At 42.8% G+C, this 19,481-nt stretch overlaps 1 protein-coding gene across 4 annotated transcripts in view; it reads right to left on the bottom strand.

Annotated features, from left to right (window-relative positions):
• The window catches only part of ttll5 (tubulin tyrosine ligase-like family, member 5), a 453,533-nt gene that overhangs the window by 294,855 nt on the left and 139,197 nt on the right, over positions 1–19,481 (bottom strand). For all 4 annotated transcript variants that reach the window (XM_072567973.1, XM_072567972.1, XM_072567971.1 and 1 more), the window contains 2 exons: positions 8,838–8,899; positions 1,094–1,185 (listed from right to left, as the gene is read on the bottom strand). In XM_072567973.1, coding sequence (XP_072424074.1) covers positions 1,094–1,185; positions 8,838–8,899 — 154 coding nt within the window. The remainder of the gene's footprint in view (positions 1–1,093; positions 1,186–8,837; positions 8,900–19,481) is intronic.

Here is a 19,481-nt window from a genome sequence, read left to right on the forward strand (position 1 = left end):
AAAGTGTGACATTGGGACACATGTCTCAGGCATCAATGTTTGAGAGATTAAAATCTGGGGTGATTAAGAAGACAGAATTAGTGGAATGTGATCAGAAAGATAGGGTTGAAGAGATTACAGAGATAGGAAGAGGAAAGCCATGGGAGGAATTTGAAACAAAGTTGAGACTTTTAAAATCAAGGCATTGCTTGGCAGGCTCCAGTGTAGGTCAGGGAGCTCAGAATGATAGATGAATGGGACTAATTGCTGGTTCAGGCACAAGCAGAGTTTTAGACAATCTAAAAAGACGGGGAATTTACAGAAACAATTTCAGATCTTGGGGCCAATGCACCTGAATGCTTGGCTGGTAATAATGGGACAATTAAAATCAAAGCCACAATTGGAGGAAGCACAGAAATCTCAAACTGATTGTAGGGTTGGAGGAGCTAGAAAAGACTCAGCCAATTAAACTGAAAATTTTTTAAAACTGTAACACAGCCAAACAAGAAGCAAATGTAGATAAACGATCACAGGCATGATGGGTGAACAGGACTTACTAAGTTCCAGATTATGGATGGTGGAACATGGAAGGCCCCATTAGAATTGTCAAGTTGAGAGATAATGAAGATTCGATGAGGGACATTAGTAAACCAATTGGCTTTTTACAATAACCTTAAAGCTTCATGCTCACTTGCATTTATGTTCAGGCTAAATAAACTTGTGAAAGAAAGGCAGAAAGAGGATTATGACAGTGCAGTTAGAGGGGTGCATCCATTGGTTGGGCTGAATGGCCTGTACCTCTGCCATTTGTCTGATATAATTACAAATACCTATCAGTTTCCCATAAGCAGCAATATGATGAACTTCCCCGTTCTTCCTTGAATTGTACTGAAGAACCTGTTAAATCCACCTTGGATTAACACCTCATCTGACATATAGCACCAGTACTGAGCTTCAGTACTGTTCATATCCTAGAATGGAACTTCAGTCCAAAATCTGTTGTCTCAGAGGAAAGAGTGTTGTTAATTCAGCCAAAGTTCATACTCAATTTAGTCATGGCCCTTCCCCCACCAATCACAAAATTACACACATGCTTCATCAGATAATATTTTACCAGAGCTCTGTGGGACTTTGGTCGAGCGCCAAGATCACAACTGCTTTTCACTGGTCTGCCTTGCCGGACAATTGGGTTCTGACAGACAAATCCTGTTGATGCAAAAAAAATCAGATATTATTTGCAAATAGATGAATAAATGGTACCCAGTCCAATAATGCCTCCATTTTAAAGTTCCCACCCATGTTTACAAATCTCTCCTTGGCATTAATCCTTTCTATCTCTACAACCTCCTCTAGCCCTAAATCCCTGAGATCATGCTCTCCTCTACTTCTGGCCTTTTGCGAATCCGCAATGTTTTCTCCATAAAAAAAGTTATTCATAAAGTTTGTAAAAGCACATTCCAAAATGTTTCAATCTAAACATTACAAATTATCAACACCCATCCCATTTTCTTCATCTCTGATATAAAAAGAATAACGGACATAGCACTGATCCCTGTGGTCTGCCACTGGACACCAGCCTCCAGTCACACAGACTATCACCACCGAGCCATTTTGGATCCATCTTGCCAATTAGATCCCACATGCTTTTACCTTCTTTATCACTTTCCCACATGGGACCCTGTCAAAGCCCATGCTCAAATCCATCTGAACTACGTTAACTGCCCTACAATCATCTCACATCTGGTCACCACCTTGAAACATGCAGATAAATTTGTTAGGCATGGCCTCCCTCTGACAAAGCCATGCTGACTAACTTTAAGCAAACCTTCTGAATGTATTAGCAAGTTTTGAAAAGATTTATAGCTGAGTTTGAGGTTCTGGATGTAGGTTTGCTCACTGAGCTGGAAGGTTCATTTCCAGACGTTTTGTCACCCTACTAGGTAACATCTTCAGTGGGCCTCTGGGTGAAGCACTGTTGATAATTCCTGCTTTCTATTTATATGTTTGGGTTTCTTTTGGTTGTTCCTTTTCTCAGGGGGTGGTGGATGGGGTCTAACTTGATGTGTTTGTTGATAGAGTTCTGGTTGGAATGCCATGCTTCTAGGAATTCTCGTGCATATCTCTGTTTGGCTTGTCCTAAGATGGATGTGTTGTCCCAGTCGAAGTGGTGTCCTTCCTCTTCCGTATGTGAGGATACTAGTGAGAGAAGGTCATGTCTTTGATAGCTTGTTGATGTTCATGTATCCTGGTGGCTAGTTTTCTGTGTGTTTGTCCAATGTGTGTTTGTTATAGTCCTTGCACAGTATTTTCTAAATTACATCAGTTTTGCTTGTTGTCTGTATAGGGTCTTTCAAGTTCATTAGCTGCTGGTTTGGTGTGTTGGTGGGTTTGTGGGCTACCATGATGCCAAGAAGTCTGAGTAGTCTGGCACAGTCATTTCCAAGATGAGAGTGGCTAGGATTTCAGGGCGTGTTTTGTGTGTTTGTTTGGGTTTGTTGCTGAGAAATCGGTGGTCTGAATTCATTGGGTACCCATTCTTTTTGAATATGCTGTACAGGTGATTTTCCTCTGCTCTGCATAGTTCCTCTGTGCTGCAGTATGTGTTGGCTCATTGAAATAATGTTCTGATGCAGCTTTGTTTGTGGATGTTGAGATGACTGGTTCTGTAGTTCAGTATTTGGTCCGCATGTGTTATCTTCCTGTAGACGCTGGTTTGAAGTTCCCCCATTGGCTGTCCACTCTACTGAGACATCTAGGGATGGCGGTTCCTCCTCTTTTGTGAATTTTATACCACTAAGGATATCATTGATGGTCTTGAAGGTTTCCTCTAATTGCTTTGTTTAGTGATGACAAAGGTGTCATCCATATGGCAGACCCAAGGTTTGGGTTGTATGGTTGGCAGAGCTGTTTGTTTGAGTCTCTGCAGTACTGCCTCTGCTAAGAACCCTGATATTGGAGAGCCCATGGGTGTTCCATTGGTTTGTCTGTAGGTTTTGTTGTTGAAGGTGAAGTGGGTGGTAAGGCATAGGTCCACTAGCTGGACGATGTTGTCCTTGCTGATGAAGTTGGTGGTGTTTGGTGTCTGTGTTTTTGGGTCTTCTAATAGTGTAATCAATGTTTCTTTGGCCAGGTTGATGCTGATGGATGCGAACAGGACTTTCACTTCAAAGGAAACCATTTTTTCATCCTCTTCTATCTTTGATGGTGTTCAGGAATTCTTGGGTGGAGTGGATGGAGTGGTGTGAGTCTTCTACTAAGTGTTTTTGCCTTTGGTGTAGTTCCTTGGCTAATCGGTATGTTGGTGTGTTCCAGGGTATTCTCTGTTTCTCTGAATTTTCTCCAATAGTTTCCCTACCACTCATGTGAGACTCATTGGTGTGTATTCCCTGGTTTATCTCTAACACCCTTCTTGAACAACATTAGAGGTTCTCCAGTGCTCTGGCACCTCCTTTTTGACCAGAAAGGATTTAAAAATTTGGGTCAGAGTCCCTGTAATTTCCTCCCTTGTCTCCCACAGCAGCCTGGAATACAACTCATCTAAACCTGGAGATTTTTCCACTTTTAAGCCCACCAAAACCTCCTCACTCCTTAGGTCAAATTGCTCATGAACTGCACCATGCCTCTTCCCAAATTCTGTAGCTACATTCTCCTTCTCCTGAGTGAAGACAGATTTGAAGTATTCATTTAAGATCCTATCTCTTGTCCTCCAGCTCCATGTACAGATCACGCCTCAAGTCCAAATGTGAGCAACTTGCTCCCTGATTATCCTCTTCACCATAAGCTTAAAGTGGCTTTTATTACAGAAAAGAAAGAACTCCTGAGGTTAGATTAGGGAAGTCCAAAACTAGAGAGCATAGATTTAAGATGAGAAAGGAAAAATTTTAAAAGACCCTGAGAGGTAACTCTTTCACGCAGAGGGTGGTGCGTAGAATAAGTTGCGAGATGAAGTGATGGAGGCTGGTACAATTACAACATTGAAAAGTTAAAAAGCACACAACACCAGGTTATAGTCCAACAGGTTTAATTGGAAGCACACTAGCTGTCACCACCACCTGATGAAGGAGTGGCGCTTCGAAAGCTAGTGTGCTTCCAATTAACCTGTTGGATGGACTATAACCTGTCATGTGATTTTTAACTTTGTACACCCGAGTCCAACACCGGCATCTCCAAATCATAACATTGAAAAGGTGTCTGAATGGGAAGGGTTTAGAGTGATATGGGCCAAGGGCTGGCAAATGGGATGAAGTAAGAGATTTCTTCTCTCTATCTTGTCACAGCCCCAAATTGTTGACCACTTGGGAGCCAATCGCATAGTTATTTGCAGGGAGAAGGCTGTTATTGATAAGTGGTCATTGGCCCACATACCATTCGGTGATTTATTGCCAGCCAAAGCTACTTTCATACCTACCCCACGGCTCCAGCTCACCTGCATATTATTATTCAGCTACAATTGAAACCACCAGCTGTGTCAATGTGGGTCAGGTTACTTGCTTTCAAAATATGCAGAAATCCTCCTGTAATTTTTGGTTTTAAAACAGTTTGCTTCCCACTTCAGTCCACAATTTAAAATACAGAAAAATAAAAAAGAGATGGTCTTTACAATCTGGTCCAAATTCACTTCTCCTGGCTCATTCTCCGAGCATACTGTACCTGCTGATGTCTAATGCAAACGGGTCTGCAAATTCCACTATAGTTTCTTTTCTTTCCATAGCCCTGCATGTATATCCAGCACCACATACCACTCCATGCCCTGAGGACTTCCTGCAGATAATTCAAGTCTTTGATCAGAGCCTTCAGCTGTACCCAGCCTTTACATCAAGCTTTAAACACTTTTTTGCCTTGATCCTACCTTCAAACTACTTATAAAGTGATGGAGGCACACAGGACAGAAACAGACCCTTTGCTCTAAATCATCTTCGCTGGCAAGACATCTCAATCTGACTTCCTCCAATTTCCAAAGTTACTCTTGAGGTCCTTTTTAAATCTTTCCCCTTTCACCTTAAACCTATGCCCTCTCGAGGACTCCCCCACCAGATTAAAAAGATCATGGCTATTCACCCTATACATGCCCCTCACGATTTTATAAACCTCTATAAGGTTACCCTCTCTGCTTCCAACACTGCAGTGAAAAAAGCCCCAGTCTATTCAGCCTCTCCCTATAACTCAGTCCCAATAATATCCTTGTAAATCTTGTCTGCACCCTTGGCAACACTCCCCAGGACCCTACCATGAAATGTATAAGTCTTGCCCTGGTTTGCCTTACCAAAATGCTACACTTCACATTTATCTAAATTTAACTCCATCGGCCACTTCTCAGCCTATCTGATCAAGGTTCTGTTGTACTCTGAGATAATCTTCTTCACTGTCAAATACACCACCTATTTTGGTGTCATCTGCAAAATTACTAACTGTGCCTCCTATAATCACATCCGAATCAGTTATATAAATGACGAAAAGCAGTGGACCCAGCATTGATTCTTGCAGTGCACCACAGGTCACAGACCTCCAGTCCAAAAAGCAATCCTTTACCGCCACCCTCTGTCTCCTACCTTCAAGCCAAGTTTCTTTCCAATTGACTAGCTCTCCCTGGATCCCATGTGATCTAACCACATTAATCACTCTATCATGTAGAAAGCTCTGCTGAAGTCTATATAGACAATATCTACCACTCTGCCTTCATCAATTTTCTTTCTTACCTCGTCAAAAAAGTCAATCAAGTTAGTGAAACACGATTCCCCAAGCACCAAGCCATGTTGACTACCCCTAATCAGTCCTTGTCTTTCTAAATGCGTGTAAATCCTGGCCGTCAGGGTCCACTGCAACAAATTACCCAACACTGACCTGAGGCTCACCAGTCTATAGTTCCCAGGCTTTTCCTGGTTCAGTGGTTAGCACTGCTGCCTCACAGCACTAGAGTCTGTGTGGAGTTTGCACATTCTCCCTGTGTCTGCGTGGGTTTCTCTTGGGTGCTCCAGTTTCCTCCCACAGTCACAAAGATGTGCAGGTCAGGTGAATTGGCCATGCTAAATTGCCCATAGTGTTATGTGCATTAGTCAGAGAGAAATGGGTCTGGGTGGATTACTTTTCGGAGGGTCGGTGTGGACTTGGGCTGAAGGGCCTGTTTCCACACTAGGGAATCTAATCTAATCTAACCATTAGCCACCCTCCAGTCTTCTGGCGTCTCAGTTGTGGCTGTTGATGATACAAATATCTCAGCAAGGGGCCCAGAAATCTCTTCCCTTGCTTCCCACAAAGTTCTGAGAAATACCTGAACAGGCCCCAGGGATGTATCTACCTTTATATGGTTTAAGACCTTCAGCAACCTTCTCTTCTGTAATATGAACACTTTATAAGACATTTCTATTTATCTTCCCAAGTTCCCTAGCTTCCACGTCTTTCTCCACAGTAATACCTACCTAAAATATTTGTTTTGTATCTCATCCATCTCTTGTGGTACTGCACATTGATCTTAAAGGGGCTTTCCGTCAAACATACTTTGTGATAGGAACAGGAGCAGGTGAAGCCTCCTTAAGCCTGTTCCACCATTCAGTTAAATCACATCTGACCTTTAACTCCATTTTCCTGCCTTTGTCCCTTGTCACATGATGCTAATGCCCAATAAATACAAAAGCATCTTAGCTTTTACATCATCCTTGGCACTCACAGCATTTCAGAGATTCCAGAGTACCGCGACCCTTTATGAAATTTCACACTCAAACAGCCCAGCTCAAATTTAAAAACTCTGTCCTCCCACCATCTTTCCCAATTCCATGTTCTGGATTTTGCATTTCTCCTCCAGATGGTACTTCCCCCACACCCCACAACCCCAAGTACTTTGCACAAATTCTTCCTCTTCATCTTCGGCGGTCCCTCAAAACCAAAACAACTTTCCTTCCATTTTTCCGCATACTCATACTGACACAATACTATTGTCCTCCACCAGGGGACTTGCCACCCCTCTCTCCCACATCACTCAACCATCCACCACCATCTACTGCCCCTACAACCCACGTTCCACCCCCACCCCACATCCAAGTGTCCCACGCTGGTCCACCACCACACAACTATGCATCAACAACTCACCCCTCCACCAACAAAATTGTTAGAATAGTCAGTCAACAAAAAGGTTTGCTTTTGAGATTTTGGAGATTTGTAGCTCAGGTTGAGGATCAGGTTGTAAGTTTGCTCGCTGTGCTGTTAGAAGAAAGTGAGGACTGCAGATGCTGGAGGTCAGATTGAGAGTGTGTTGCTGGAAAAGCACAGCAGGCCAGGCAGCATCCGAGGAGCAGGAGAATCGACGTTTTGGACATAAGCCCATCCTGATGAAAGGCCTATGCCTAGAACGTCGATTCTCCTTCTCCTTGGATGCTGCCTCACCTGCTGTGCTTTTCCACACCACACACTCATCACTGAGCTGGCAGAGTTGTTTTCAGACATTTCATCACCGTGCTAGGTAATATCATCAGTGAGACTCGGATGAAGCGTTGGCATTCTGTCCTGCTAGCTGTTTATCTGTCTCGGTTTGTTGCGGTAGGTGACATCACTTCCGGTTCTGTTACTGAGAGGTTAGTAAATGGGATCCAAATCTGTATGTTGATTAGTGGAGCTCTGGTTTGAAGCCAGGCCTCGAGAAATTCCTGTGCATGTCTTTGTTTAGCCTGTCTCAGGATGGATGTATTGTCCCAGTCAAACTGGAGTCCCTCTTCGATTGTGTGTATGGATACCAATGATAGTTGGTCTTGTCGTTTGGTGGCTAGTTGGTGTTCATGTATCCTGGTGGCTAGTTTCCTGCCGGTCTGTCCAGTGTAATGTTTGCTGCAGTAGGGTATTTTGTATCTGACATTCGTTCTGCTGGTTGTTGGTCCTTTAAGTTCATCAGGAGCTGTTTCAGTGTGATGGCAGGATTGTGGGCTACTGTGATGCCTAGGGGCCAGAGTAGTCTGGTCATCATCTACAAGATGTCTTTGAGGTATGATAGGGTGGCCAGTGTCTCTGGGCATGTTGTGTTTTCTTGTTTAGGTCAGTTGCGCAGGAATTGGCAGACTGCGCTTATCAGGTAGTCATTGTTCCTGAGTATGTGGTCCTCCTCCTTGGCTTCTCTTGGTTCCTGGGTGCTGCAGTGTGTTGTGGCTCATTTAAATAATGTTCTGATGCAGCTCCGTTTGTGGGTGTTGGGATGATTGCTCCTGTAGCTGAGTATCTGGTCAGTGTGTATGGCTCTCCTGTAGATGCTGGTCTGTAACTCTCCATTGGCTTTGTGTTCTACTGTGACATCCAGGAAGGGGAGTCCGTTGTTGTTCTCTTCCCCTTCGGTGAACTTTATACTGGTACGGATGTTGTTTATGTGTTTGTGGGTTTCTTCTAATTTGTTGTGTTTCGTGATGACAAAGGTGTCATCCACATAGCAGACCCAAAGTTTGGGCTGGATGGTGGGAAGGGCTGTTCATTCTAACCTCTGCATAACTGCTTCTGGTAATAGTCCTGATATTGGTGATCTCATAGCCATCCCATTGATTTATTTGTAAATCTTGTCATTGAAGGTGAAGTGGGCTGTGAGGCACAGGTCTACTCGTTTGAGACTGGAAGTGATATCACCCACCACAATAAACCGAGACAGGTAAACGGCAAGTGGGAGAGAACACCAGCGCTTCACCCGAAGATCACTGATGATGTTACCTAACATGGTGACAAAACGTCTGAGAACAAATCTACCAGCTCAGGGAGCAAACTTACGACCTGAGGTTTGCTATGTCATATAAATTCCAAAGTAATTGTTCCCTGCAGTTTGCTGTCAGGGGTCAAAGCCTTTTTCAGAGGTGAGTAAAGGAACGGACTGCTCCCATGAAACGGGCACTCACCCACTAATGTGAACATGTCAGACAGCAGGCTTGCTTTGATCTTCAAATCCAAGGGTGCATCACTATTGAGAAATAGAAAATTCAGTCAGGAAGCTGGTCCAAACTCTCAGATTCCTTGCTGTACAAGCATCAGTGCAATGAAACCCAGTTAGAATGTACAGCACAGAAGCAAACCTTTTGGCCATTGTGTCTGTGTTAATAGCAATGCTAGCTGTTTAATCAGAACTAATGAATTACATTCCAACTTTTCAAAAGATTATGAACATGAGAACAGGCACAGGAGAAAGCATTCGGTCCATTTGCCTATGTTCTCATTACATTACTTGAAGGTGATCTGCACTAAGCACCATTTACCTGCATGTGCCTTATTTAATTAATATTAATATCCTTATCCAATAAAAATCATAGTTTTGAAATGTTCATTTGACCCAGAAGTCACATCCTAATATTCACATACTTCTATTTCAAATAGTTAGCCAATTCCCATTTAAGCAATGATCAAATCTCTACCCTTGACTAACGTGGGAGTAAGTGTTGACAAGGGTAGATGGGAATGTGGTCTTGAGGCCACAATCAGATAAACCACAATGTTATGAAATGTCACAGCAGCCAAGAGGGATGAAATGGGCCTGTTCCTGCTCCTAAATTGTATGCTGGTATGTGTCTGATTAGTGGAATCCATCACTATTTATTGTGAGCAATTTGTGCTAGAAGCCAGCATTTTGAGATAATGTAGCACTAAGGGTTCACTTAGCTTTAAGGATGCTGCAATTGGCTATTTCAAAACGTTAGCAACGTTCAATTATGCCTCGCAATAGGGGAGGGGCTTATTGTAACATTTTTGGTAAGGTGCTCAGGACAGTTGAGGGTAGCTGAAGAGGAGTTCAGAGCTTGAAGTTAGAGAGAGAAAGAGAGACAGATGGAGACTCCATGTCAAGACTGCAACTGAACAACACAGATTCTTTGTAGGGTACATAGTGAGCAGTCAAATAGAGCCCCTGTATGGCTCATTACTGTTATAACTCATGGAATGCTTCTAGGAATTAGTAGGTGATTAGTAGTAATCTTTAGAGCCAGGAGTCAGAAGAAGTCCTGAAAAACTGAGAAAGTGGGAAGATCACCTGCCCTGCCTCTGTATTGAGGGAAGCTGTGAGATGACGAGAAGAAGCCAGCAAGACTACTTCACTGCAGCTGAGAGTGCGGGGGGTTTAAACGGAATATGATCACAGCTCAAGGGAAAACAAAAGGGCAGGACTGACTCAGTGAGGCAAGCTGTCAGTGAAGATCTGGAGTTATGCTGTGAACGAGTGTTGGAGTGCAGTTTCTGGAGTGCTGGGGAGCACAAACCTAGGAAACAAGGGTGATTAAATAGAACAGGAGCAGGAATTTAGAATAACTTCATTTAGAATAGCCTTTATTGTCACATATACTCAAAGAGTAGATTAGATTCCCTACAGTGTGGAAACAGGCCCTTCGGGCCAACCAGTCCACAACAACCCTCCGAAGAGTAACCCATCCAGACCCATTTCCCTCTGACTAATGCACCTAGCACGATGGGGAATTTAGCTTGGCACATCTTTGGACTGTGTGAGGAAACCGGAGCAGCCCCACGCAGACACGGGGAAAATGTGCAAACTCCACACAGACAGTCACCCGAGGCTGGAATTGAACCTGGGACCCTAGTGCTGTGAGGCAGCAGTGTTAACTACTGAGCCACCGTGCCACCCCAAAGTATTGTGAAAACTTTGTACGTCGACCAATGACAGAGCTGACTTAGATACAAAAGTACACAGGCACAGTTTCTTTAATTACAAGATCTTAGACAATAGAGAAATCAAATGTCCAGCATTACAGAAATAAAAGTTCAGTACCACGGACCACACTGGCTCCTAGCTCTCTGGACCATACCAGCGACACACCACGGCATGCTGGGAGGCTTCTAGGGCAGGAGACTGCCACACCAGGCCAGGAGGCCGCTGCACCAGGCCAAGAGTTGTTGCCAGACGGCTGGGTATAGTCGCCAGAGGCCAGGAGTCATCAGAGGCTGTGAGAGAAGAAGAAATAAAAGCACTAAAAGGAAGAAAAAGAGAAGAAAAAGAAGAACAGGCAGAGCGGACAAGCTCCAGCTGGAGCGTCTACACTGCTGCCATCTAGTAATTGAGGCAGTCCATCATGGAGCAATTCTTGAGAGGGAGTTTCAAGACCAGATCAGCAAAAATGAAGAATTATAATCTCTTATAAAGTTGAATGAGCTTTGATGACCGATGAAGATGGGCGTCATTGTGAAATCCATGGGATCTGTCTTCATCACGTTTGCTATGTGACATATGCTGTATGAACACTGATCACAATTGATTCACTATATATAGTTGGTGACTTGGCCAGTATTTATTGCCCATCCCTAATTGCCCTGAGGGCAGTTAACAGTCAACCACATTGCTGTGGGTCCAGAGTCACAGGTAAGGACCACAGATTTCCTCCACAAAAGGACATGAATGAACCAAATGGGTTTTACAACATTTGACAATGGTTTGGAAACATTTTATTCCAGATTTTTATTGATTTCAAATTTCACCATCTACCATGTTCTGGATTACTAGCCCAGTGACATTATCACTGCACAACTGCCTCTCCTTTGAATCAGAAGGACAATGGATGTGTAGAAATGAAATTGGCTGAGGAACAAAAAGTCAAAGTTGTGCTGAATTGTTGGTGTTGAGGGGTTGTTTATTCTGGTTTGTTTCCATGAAATCCTTCCATGGCTTTGCCTCTTCCTATCCCTGGAAACTAGTCCAGCTCCACAGGTGCTCTTCTAATTCTAGAATCTTGTACATTCCCAATCATAACTGCTTCATCACCAGTGGTTATGCCTTGGTCCCAAGCTCTAGACTTCCCTCCCTACACGTTTTTGCCTCACCACCCCACCTTTCTCCTTTGAGGCACTCTTGAAAACCTACCTCTTTGACCAAGCATTTGGTCATCTGACCCAAAATCAATATTGCTGTGAAGCACCATGGGAAGTTTCATTACATTCAAGATCTAGAGTAATACAAACTAGTGTAAATATTGGATGAAAGTATAAGTAATGTCTCCTTGGGGTCAATATTTACCAACTGTAGCAGTTCAAAAAGGGAGCTCACCACCAGTTTCTCAGGGCCAATTATGGATGAGAAGTAAATGCTGACACATCCAGTAAGTCCAAAAATGAAGAAAAACAAAATCACTGCTCTTTATATTAATGACCTGGACCTTGGCACACAAAGCGCAATATCACATTTGCAGAAGGCAAGAAAACTGGACGGATAGTAAAGAATAAGGAAGACAATAACAGATTTCAGGAGGACAAATAGACAGAATGCTGATACTGAGTTAATGTACAAAAGGATGAGGATACATTTTAACAGAAAGAATGAAGAGATAATAGAACCGAAGTGGTTCAATTTTAAAGGAAATGTAGGAACAGGAATCAGAAAGATATCTCCAGGAAGCCTTGAACACAGCAGGACATGTTGAGAAGGTTGTTAGGAAAAAAACATAGAGGCATTAGATTTTATAATATAGGAAAAGAACACAAAAGTAGAGACATTATACCAAAACATCATAAAATACTGGTTAGATTTCAGCTGTAGGAAGGCTTTTCAGCCCTGGGAAGGGTACAGAGGAGAGCTGGAACAGAACCAAGAATGAGGGACTTTAATTATGTCCAAGAATTGGAGAAGCTGTTCATAGAATAGAGAAGGTTAATAGGAGATTTGTTAAGAAATCTGTAGGGGGAAACTGTTTCCATGTCTGAGAAGGCAGTAATCTGAGGACAGAACCTGCAGATGATTAACAGAAACCAGAGGAGATATGAGGAAACATATGTTTTACACAATGAGTTGGGTGATGATCTGAAAGGGTGGTCAAAGCAGATTGAATCAAACTTTCAAATAGAGAATTAGATGAATACTTGAAAGAAAAAGAATTACTGGCGTATGAGGTAAAGAGCATAGAATGGAATTAAATTCCATCAAAACCTACTATGAGTATGATGGTCTGAATGGCCTCCTTCTGTGCTGTCCCATTTTGGATTTCTATGAAGGGCTGCTTGAATTAAAGCTGCCCATATTCTATTAATCCAGTGTGAGAAACACTTCTTTGAATTCTTCCAGACTGTGCCCTCCACAATGGCTAATTTGTCAATCATAGGAAACAGTGTTAAACTATTTGGCTCTCAAAATTTTAATACTCTGCTGGATTTTCAATTAACCTCCTGTGTCTCAGAACAAACTGTTCCAATGTTTCAGGGGTTCTTCATAATTATAACTTTTCACCCCTGAAATCACCTCCATTGTGCCCTGTGTGTCTCTGATGTACTTTCTCTGATCATCTTTTATACTGAAATTTCACCTGATACAATAATTAATTAGCTTTGTTGTAAGATTGAGGAAAAAGAGTTGAGGTTAAAGATTCTGGGGTGGGCGAATATAAATCACAGCACGATACGAAGAAAGCTTGTCCAAGTTAAATACTGAGCAAAGCTGCCAAATTGAATTATAGATCAGCAATGCGATAGAAAGGATGCAAATTAAATGCATACCAAGGAGGAAAAAACTGGAATGTGCCAAAGTTGGGACAATGAGACATTAGTTCAAATTTGAAACTAAACACAAGAAGAATGTACCAGAGTTAATCAGACTCAGAGTTATTCTGACAATTACTCTAAGGAAAGATGTGCTGGCATTGGAGGAGGTCCACAGGAGGTTTACAGGAATGATCCAGGTGATGAAAAGCTTGTCACGTGAGGAGCATTGTGGACTCTGGGTCTGTACTCAATGGAGTTTAGAAGGACGACAGGAGGCCTGGACGAGTGGACATGGAGAGGTTTGTGCTAGTAAGAGAGATTAGGACCTAAGGCCAATGCCTCAGGGTGAAGGGATGACCCTTTAGAACTGAGATGAGGAGGAATTTCTTCAGCCAGAGGGTGGGGACTCTTTGGAACTCAGTGCAGCGGAGAGCGGTAGAGGCCAAGTTATTGAGTGCATTAAAGACAGAGATAGATAGAGCAAACTAAATGGGCTGATTGGTCTAATTCTGCTCCTAAATCTTATAGTTTTATGGTCTTAATTAAGAAAGTGATGCAACTGTTTATTAGAATCCTGACGGAATCTGGAGAAGGACTACCAGAGGCTCGAATTAGTGTCGCTGGAACGTACAACAAAAAAGGAGAAATCTAGCCCAGTGTGTCTATATGAGCTCTAATATCACTCATCAGCTCTTTTCTGGTGGCTCTTCATATCTCCTTCTGAAACAGATTCACAAGAGTGTTATGGTGTAGAAGGAGGCCATTCAGCCCATCATGTCTGCACTGGCTCTTCAAATGAGCAACATTATCTACTGACAATTTCCTGTTTCTTTCCCCCATACCTTCATACATTAAAGGGCGACCGTGGAGTCAGTTTAAGTGGGTTCAGTTACCTATGGTTTACTGCGGCCTGAACATATTATATGGAACATTCCAGAACCAGGGACCAGGGAGCTGCCGGGGAGGTAAATGTCCCATTTAAATGAATGGGTTCACTTGAATGCCTCAATTGAGCCTGTCTCCACCACACTTCCAGGCAGTGCATTCCACATCCTAACTACTCGCTGTGTGAGTATTGACTAAATTCACTTCAATACTAATAATACAGGAGAAATAATCAGTAAAGGGATCAGGAGTTATGGAGAAAAGGCAGGAAAGTGGAGTTGAGGATTATTAGATCAGCCATGATATCATTGGATGACAGAATGGATTTGGTGAGCCAATACAGAGTCACCTAGGGGTTCAGACACATAATTCTTTGAAGTTTACATCACATATAGATATGGTGGTTAAAGATGGCAATCAGCACGTTTGCCTTCATTGCTTAGACCTTTGAATATACAAGTTGGGACATTGTGTTGAAGATGTACAGGACATTGGTGAGGCCTCTTCTGGAGTACTGTGTCCAGTTCTGGTTTCCCTGTTATAGGAAGGATATTATTAAACTAGGGGGATTTACCAGGGTGATGCTGGGAATGGAGGGTGTGAGTTATAAAAAGAGGTTGGATAGGCTGGGACGTTTTCTCACTGGAGTGTAGGAAGTTGGCAGGTAACCTTATAGAGGTTTATAAAATAATGAGAGGATAGACAAGGTGAATGGTAGGCATCCTTTCCCTAAGGTAGGGGATTTCAAGACTAGGGGACATATTTTTAAGATGAGAGGAGAAAGATTTAAAAAAGACATGAGAGACTTTTTTTTACACCGAGTGGTTCGTGTGTGGAATGAATTTCCAGTGGAAGTGGTAGACGCAGCTCCAGTTACAATGTTTAAAAGACATTTAGATAAGCACATGAATGAGAATGTTTCAAGGGATATGGACCAAGTGCAGGGAGGTGGGACTAGTTTAGTTTGGGATTATGGTCTACATGAACTGGTTGGAGCAAAGGGCCTGTTTCCATGCTATATGACTCTATAGGCTCCTTTGTCTTATAGTCTCACAAAGTCAATATGTGTGGATAGTATGGATTTTAATAAGCATTTTATTGTACAACTTACAAGCAATTTTCAGAAAAAGAAATGGAACATAGAATAAGGGAGAACGTGACCATATAGTTCAAAACAGTTAAAGGCAGGAAGCAAAGGTCAAGGTGAGTGGAGAGGTTGAGTGGTAGGAACTGTACTGCAACTGGTTAAACAAACCATTTGGCTTTAGGAGCTGAGGCAATTATTTAAATCACAAAAAAACTTGAATTCAGGTGCAACAAGTGATTGGGAAAGCAAATGGAATGTTGGCTTGTATTACAAGGGGAATGGAGTATAGACTTTGGGAAGCATTGCTACAGCTGTCCAGGATTTCTGTAAAGACCACATCTGGATTAAGGTGCCTTACTTAAGGAAGGATATAATTACATTGGAAGTGGTTCAGGAAAGGTTCATTCCAACGATTCCTAGGATGAAGGAGTTATCTTATGGGGAAAAGTTAAACCTATATTCATTAGAATTTAGAAAAATGAGATGTGATAAGATTGAAACATACAGCATTCTGAGGGAACTTAACAGGATGGATTTGGGAGCGTTTTGCCCCTTGTGGTAGAGTCTAGAACAAGGGTACAGACTTTAAAACTAAGGGGTCTCCATTTAAGATGGGGATGAGGAGGAATTGCTTCTCTCAAAGGATCATTTGACTTTGGAATTGTATTTCCTAATGAGCAGAGGAGGCTGGACCATTGAATATGTTCAGGATTGAGTTAGACAAATTTTTGATCGATCTGGGAGTTGAGAATCCTGCGGGGGGTTTGCTGGGGAGAAGGTAGCAAAGACTACAATAGGTGAATGGGGGTGGGAATGGAGGTGATAGGTCAGGGAGGAGGTGGAGCGGATAGGTGGGAAGGGAGATAGGCAGGTAGGACAGGTCATGGGGATGGCGCTGAGCTGGAAGTTTAAAACTGGAGTAAGGTGGGGGGAGGGGAAATGAGGAAACTGGTGAAGTCCACATTGATGCCCTGGGATTGAAGTGTTCTGAGGCAGAAGATGAGGCGTTCTTCCTCCAGGCGTCGGGTGGTGAGGGAGCAGCAGTGGAGGAGTCCCAGGACCTGCCTGTCTTCGGCAGAGTGGGAGGGGAAGTTGAAATGTTGGGCCTCGGGGGAGTGGGGTTGATTGGTGCGGGTGTCCTGGAGATGTTCCCTAAAGCGCTCTGCGAGGAGGTGTCCAGTCTCCCCAAAGTAGAGGAGACCGCATCGGGAGCAACGGATACAATAAATGATATTGGTGGATGTGCAGGTGAAAGTTTGATGGATGTGGAAGGCTCCTTTAGGGCCTTGGATAGAGGTGAGGGAGGAGGTGTGGGCACAGGTTTTGCAATTCCTGCGGTAGCAGGGGAGGGTGCCAGGACGGGAAGGTGGTTTGTTGGGGGGTGTGGACCTGAGCAGGTAGTTCCAATCATCCCTTTATGATTTCTTCTCTCCTGATATTAATTTTCTAATTTAATAGCCCCATTTCTCTCACCCTACCTCATTGCATGAAATTCTGGAAATTGTCCTTACTCTTTAACACTGTCCCCATATACAAAGTAGTGATTCAAAATCTTCTTCTGGGAAGTGAATTTCGTAAGAACAAGGGTGAGAGACAGATCTTTCTTTCAAAGTGCTGCATCTCTTTATTATGAGATTTTTAATCACCAATTCATTCTCCAATTGCCAACAAATGTCACTAGCCCAGAATTTTTCCTGCATGGGTGAACAATAAGTAAAAATACTGTGAAAGCAAATATTGGCTTTTCAACCGTGGATGCTGAAACATATTTAAAATTCCAAATACTTGAAATAAAACAAATAAAGAAGTACTTGAAATCGTGAAAGCAAAAGAATTCTGAAAAGCGATATTCAAATAAGAAAATGTTGAGGATTTCACCAATTTGATCTGAACTGAAAAATTTTATTGAATTTAATTTCACAGTTAGTTACTGTGGAAATCAAACTCATGACCTCTGAGTTGCTTACTGTTCCAAAAACCGTTTGCATTTTTAGTTTATAACATCAACACATAACATTTTCCCATCATGTTAAGTGGGCCTGAAATCAACAAATCATTAAGTACAAAAGAATTGAAACTCCCAAAACTACATGAAATGTTTCCACATAAATGTATGAAATAAACAGGAAGCAAGCCAGGGGTAGTTGATTAATTAATATAAACCAACCTCTGCATCAAGGATTCAAAAACAAAGTTTAAAAGGCATGCATGGATTATGCGTTTCATTATTTGACATAACGATTGGAATTTTCCAGGAGTTACCCCTGCTCTGCTGCCATTGCTTTATACCTCACTGCACTTCCACTGAAGTCAGTAACAGAACAACCCCAGTGAAATCTCTGGCCAATGTCAATCACAGGAGACTTTTATTCTGATCTAAGGCACACATTGATCAGTGATAAAGAATGAAGGGTCATAGAACATAGAACATAGAACATAGAACATAGAACAATACAGCGCAGTACAGGCCCTTCGGCCCTCGATGTTGCGCCGATCAAAGCCCACCTAACCTACACTAACCCACTATCCTCCATATACCTATCCAATGCCCGCTTAAATACCCATAAAGAGGGAGAGTCCACTACTGCTACTGGCAGGGCATTCCATGATCTTACGACTCGCTGAGTGAAGAACCTACCCCTAACATCAGTCCTATATCTACCCCCCCTTAATTTAAAGCTATGCCCCCTTGTCATAGCTGACTCCATACGTGGAAAAAGGTTCTCACTGTCAACCCTATCTAACCCCCTAATCATCTTGTACACCTCTATCAAATCACCCCTAAACCTTCTTTTCTCCAAAGAAAACAACCCCAAGTGCCTCAGCCTTTCCTCATAGGATCTTCCTACCATACCAGGCAACATCCTGGTAAACTTCCTCTGCACCCGTTCCAGTGCCTCCACATCCTTCCTATAGTATGGCGACCAAAACTGCACACAATATTCCAGATGCGGCCGCACCAGAGTCTTATACAACTGCAGCATGACCTCAGGACTCCGGAACTCAATTCCTCTACCAATAAAAGCCAGTACGCCATATGCCTTCTTCACTGCACTATTTACCTGGGTAACACAACCCTCACCATATTAACTTCCTTGCCATGTTTTTGAAATTCACTTCCTACTGTGGTATTCATCCACTTACTCAAAATGTTTTTCCATTTCACAATTCGATTAGTTAATTGCTAAAATCTGCGTTGCCTCATCCTTATTCACCATAAGACCAAAAGACATAGGAATGGAAGTAAGGCCATTCGACCCATCAAGTCCACTCCGCCATTTAATCATGGCTGATAGGCGTTTCAACTCCACTTACATGCCCTCTTACATGCCCTTAATTCCTTGCGAGATCAAGAATTTATCAATCTCTGCCTTGAAGACATTTACTGTCCCAGCCTCCACTGTGCTCCGTGGCAACGAATTCCACAGGCCCAGCACTCTCTGGCTGAAGAAATGTCTCCTCATTTCTATTCAAAATTGATCCCCTCTAATTCTAAGACTCTGCCTAAGAGTCCTAGTATCCCTGCTTGATGGTAACAATTTCCCAGCATCCATCCTTTCTAAGCAATGCATTATCCTGTAAGTTTCTATTAGATCTCCTCTCAACCTTCTAAACTCTAATGAATACAATCCCAGGATCCTCAGCCGTTTATCGAATGTTGGGCCTACCTACCATTCCAGGGATCATCCGTGTGAATCTCCACTGGACACGCTCCAATGCCACTATGTCCTTCCTGTGGTGCCCAGAATTGGACACAGTATTCTAAATGCGGCCTAACAAGAGCTTTATTAAGTCTCAGAAGCACATCACTGCTTTTATATTCCAACCCTCTTGAGATAAATGACAACATTACATTCGCTTTCTTAATCACATACTCAACCTGCAAGTTAACCTTTAGAGAATCCTGGACTAGCACTCTCAGATCCTTTTGTACTTCGGCTTTATGAATTTTCTCACTGTTTAGAAAATAGTCCATGTTTGTATTCTTTATTCCAAAGTCCAAGACCTCACATTTGCTCACCTTGAATTTCATCAGCCATTTCCTGGACCCCTCTCCGAAACTGTCTAAACCTTTCTGCAGCCTCCCCACCTCCTCAGAACTACCTGC

This window comes from Chiloscyllium punctatum, chromosome 4 (genome assembly GCF_047496795.1).
Source record: "Chiloscyllium punctatum isolate Juve2018m chromosome 4, sChiPun1.3, whole genome shotgun sequence".
Taxonomy (NCBI): Eukaryota; Metazoa; Chordata; class Chondrichthyes; order Orectolobiformes; family Hemiscylliidae; genus Chiloscyllium; species Chiloscyllium punctatum.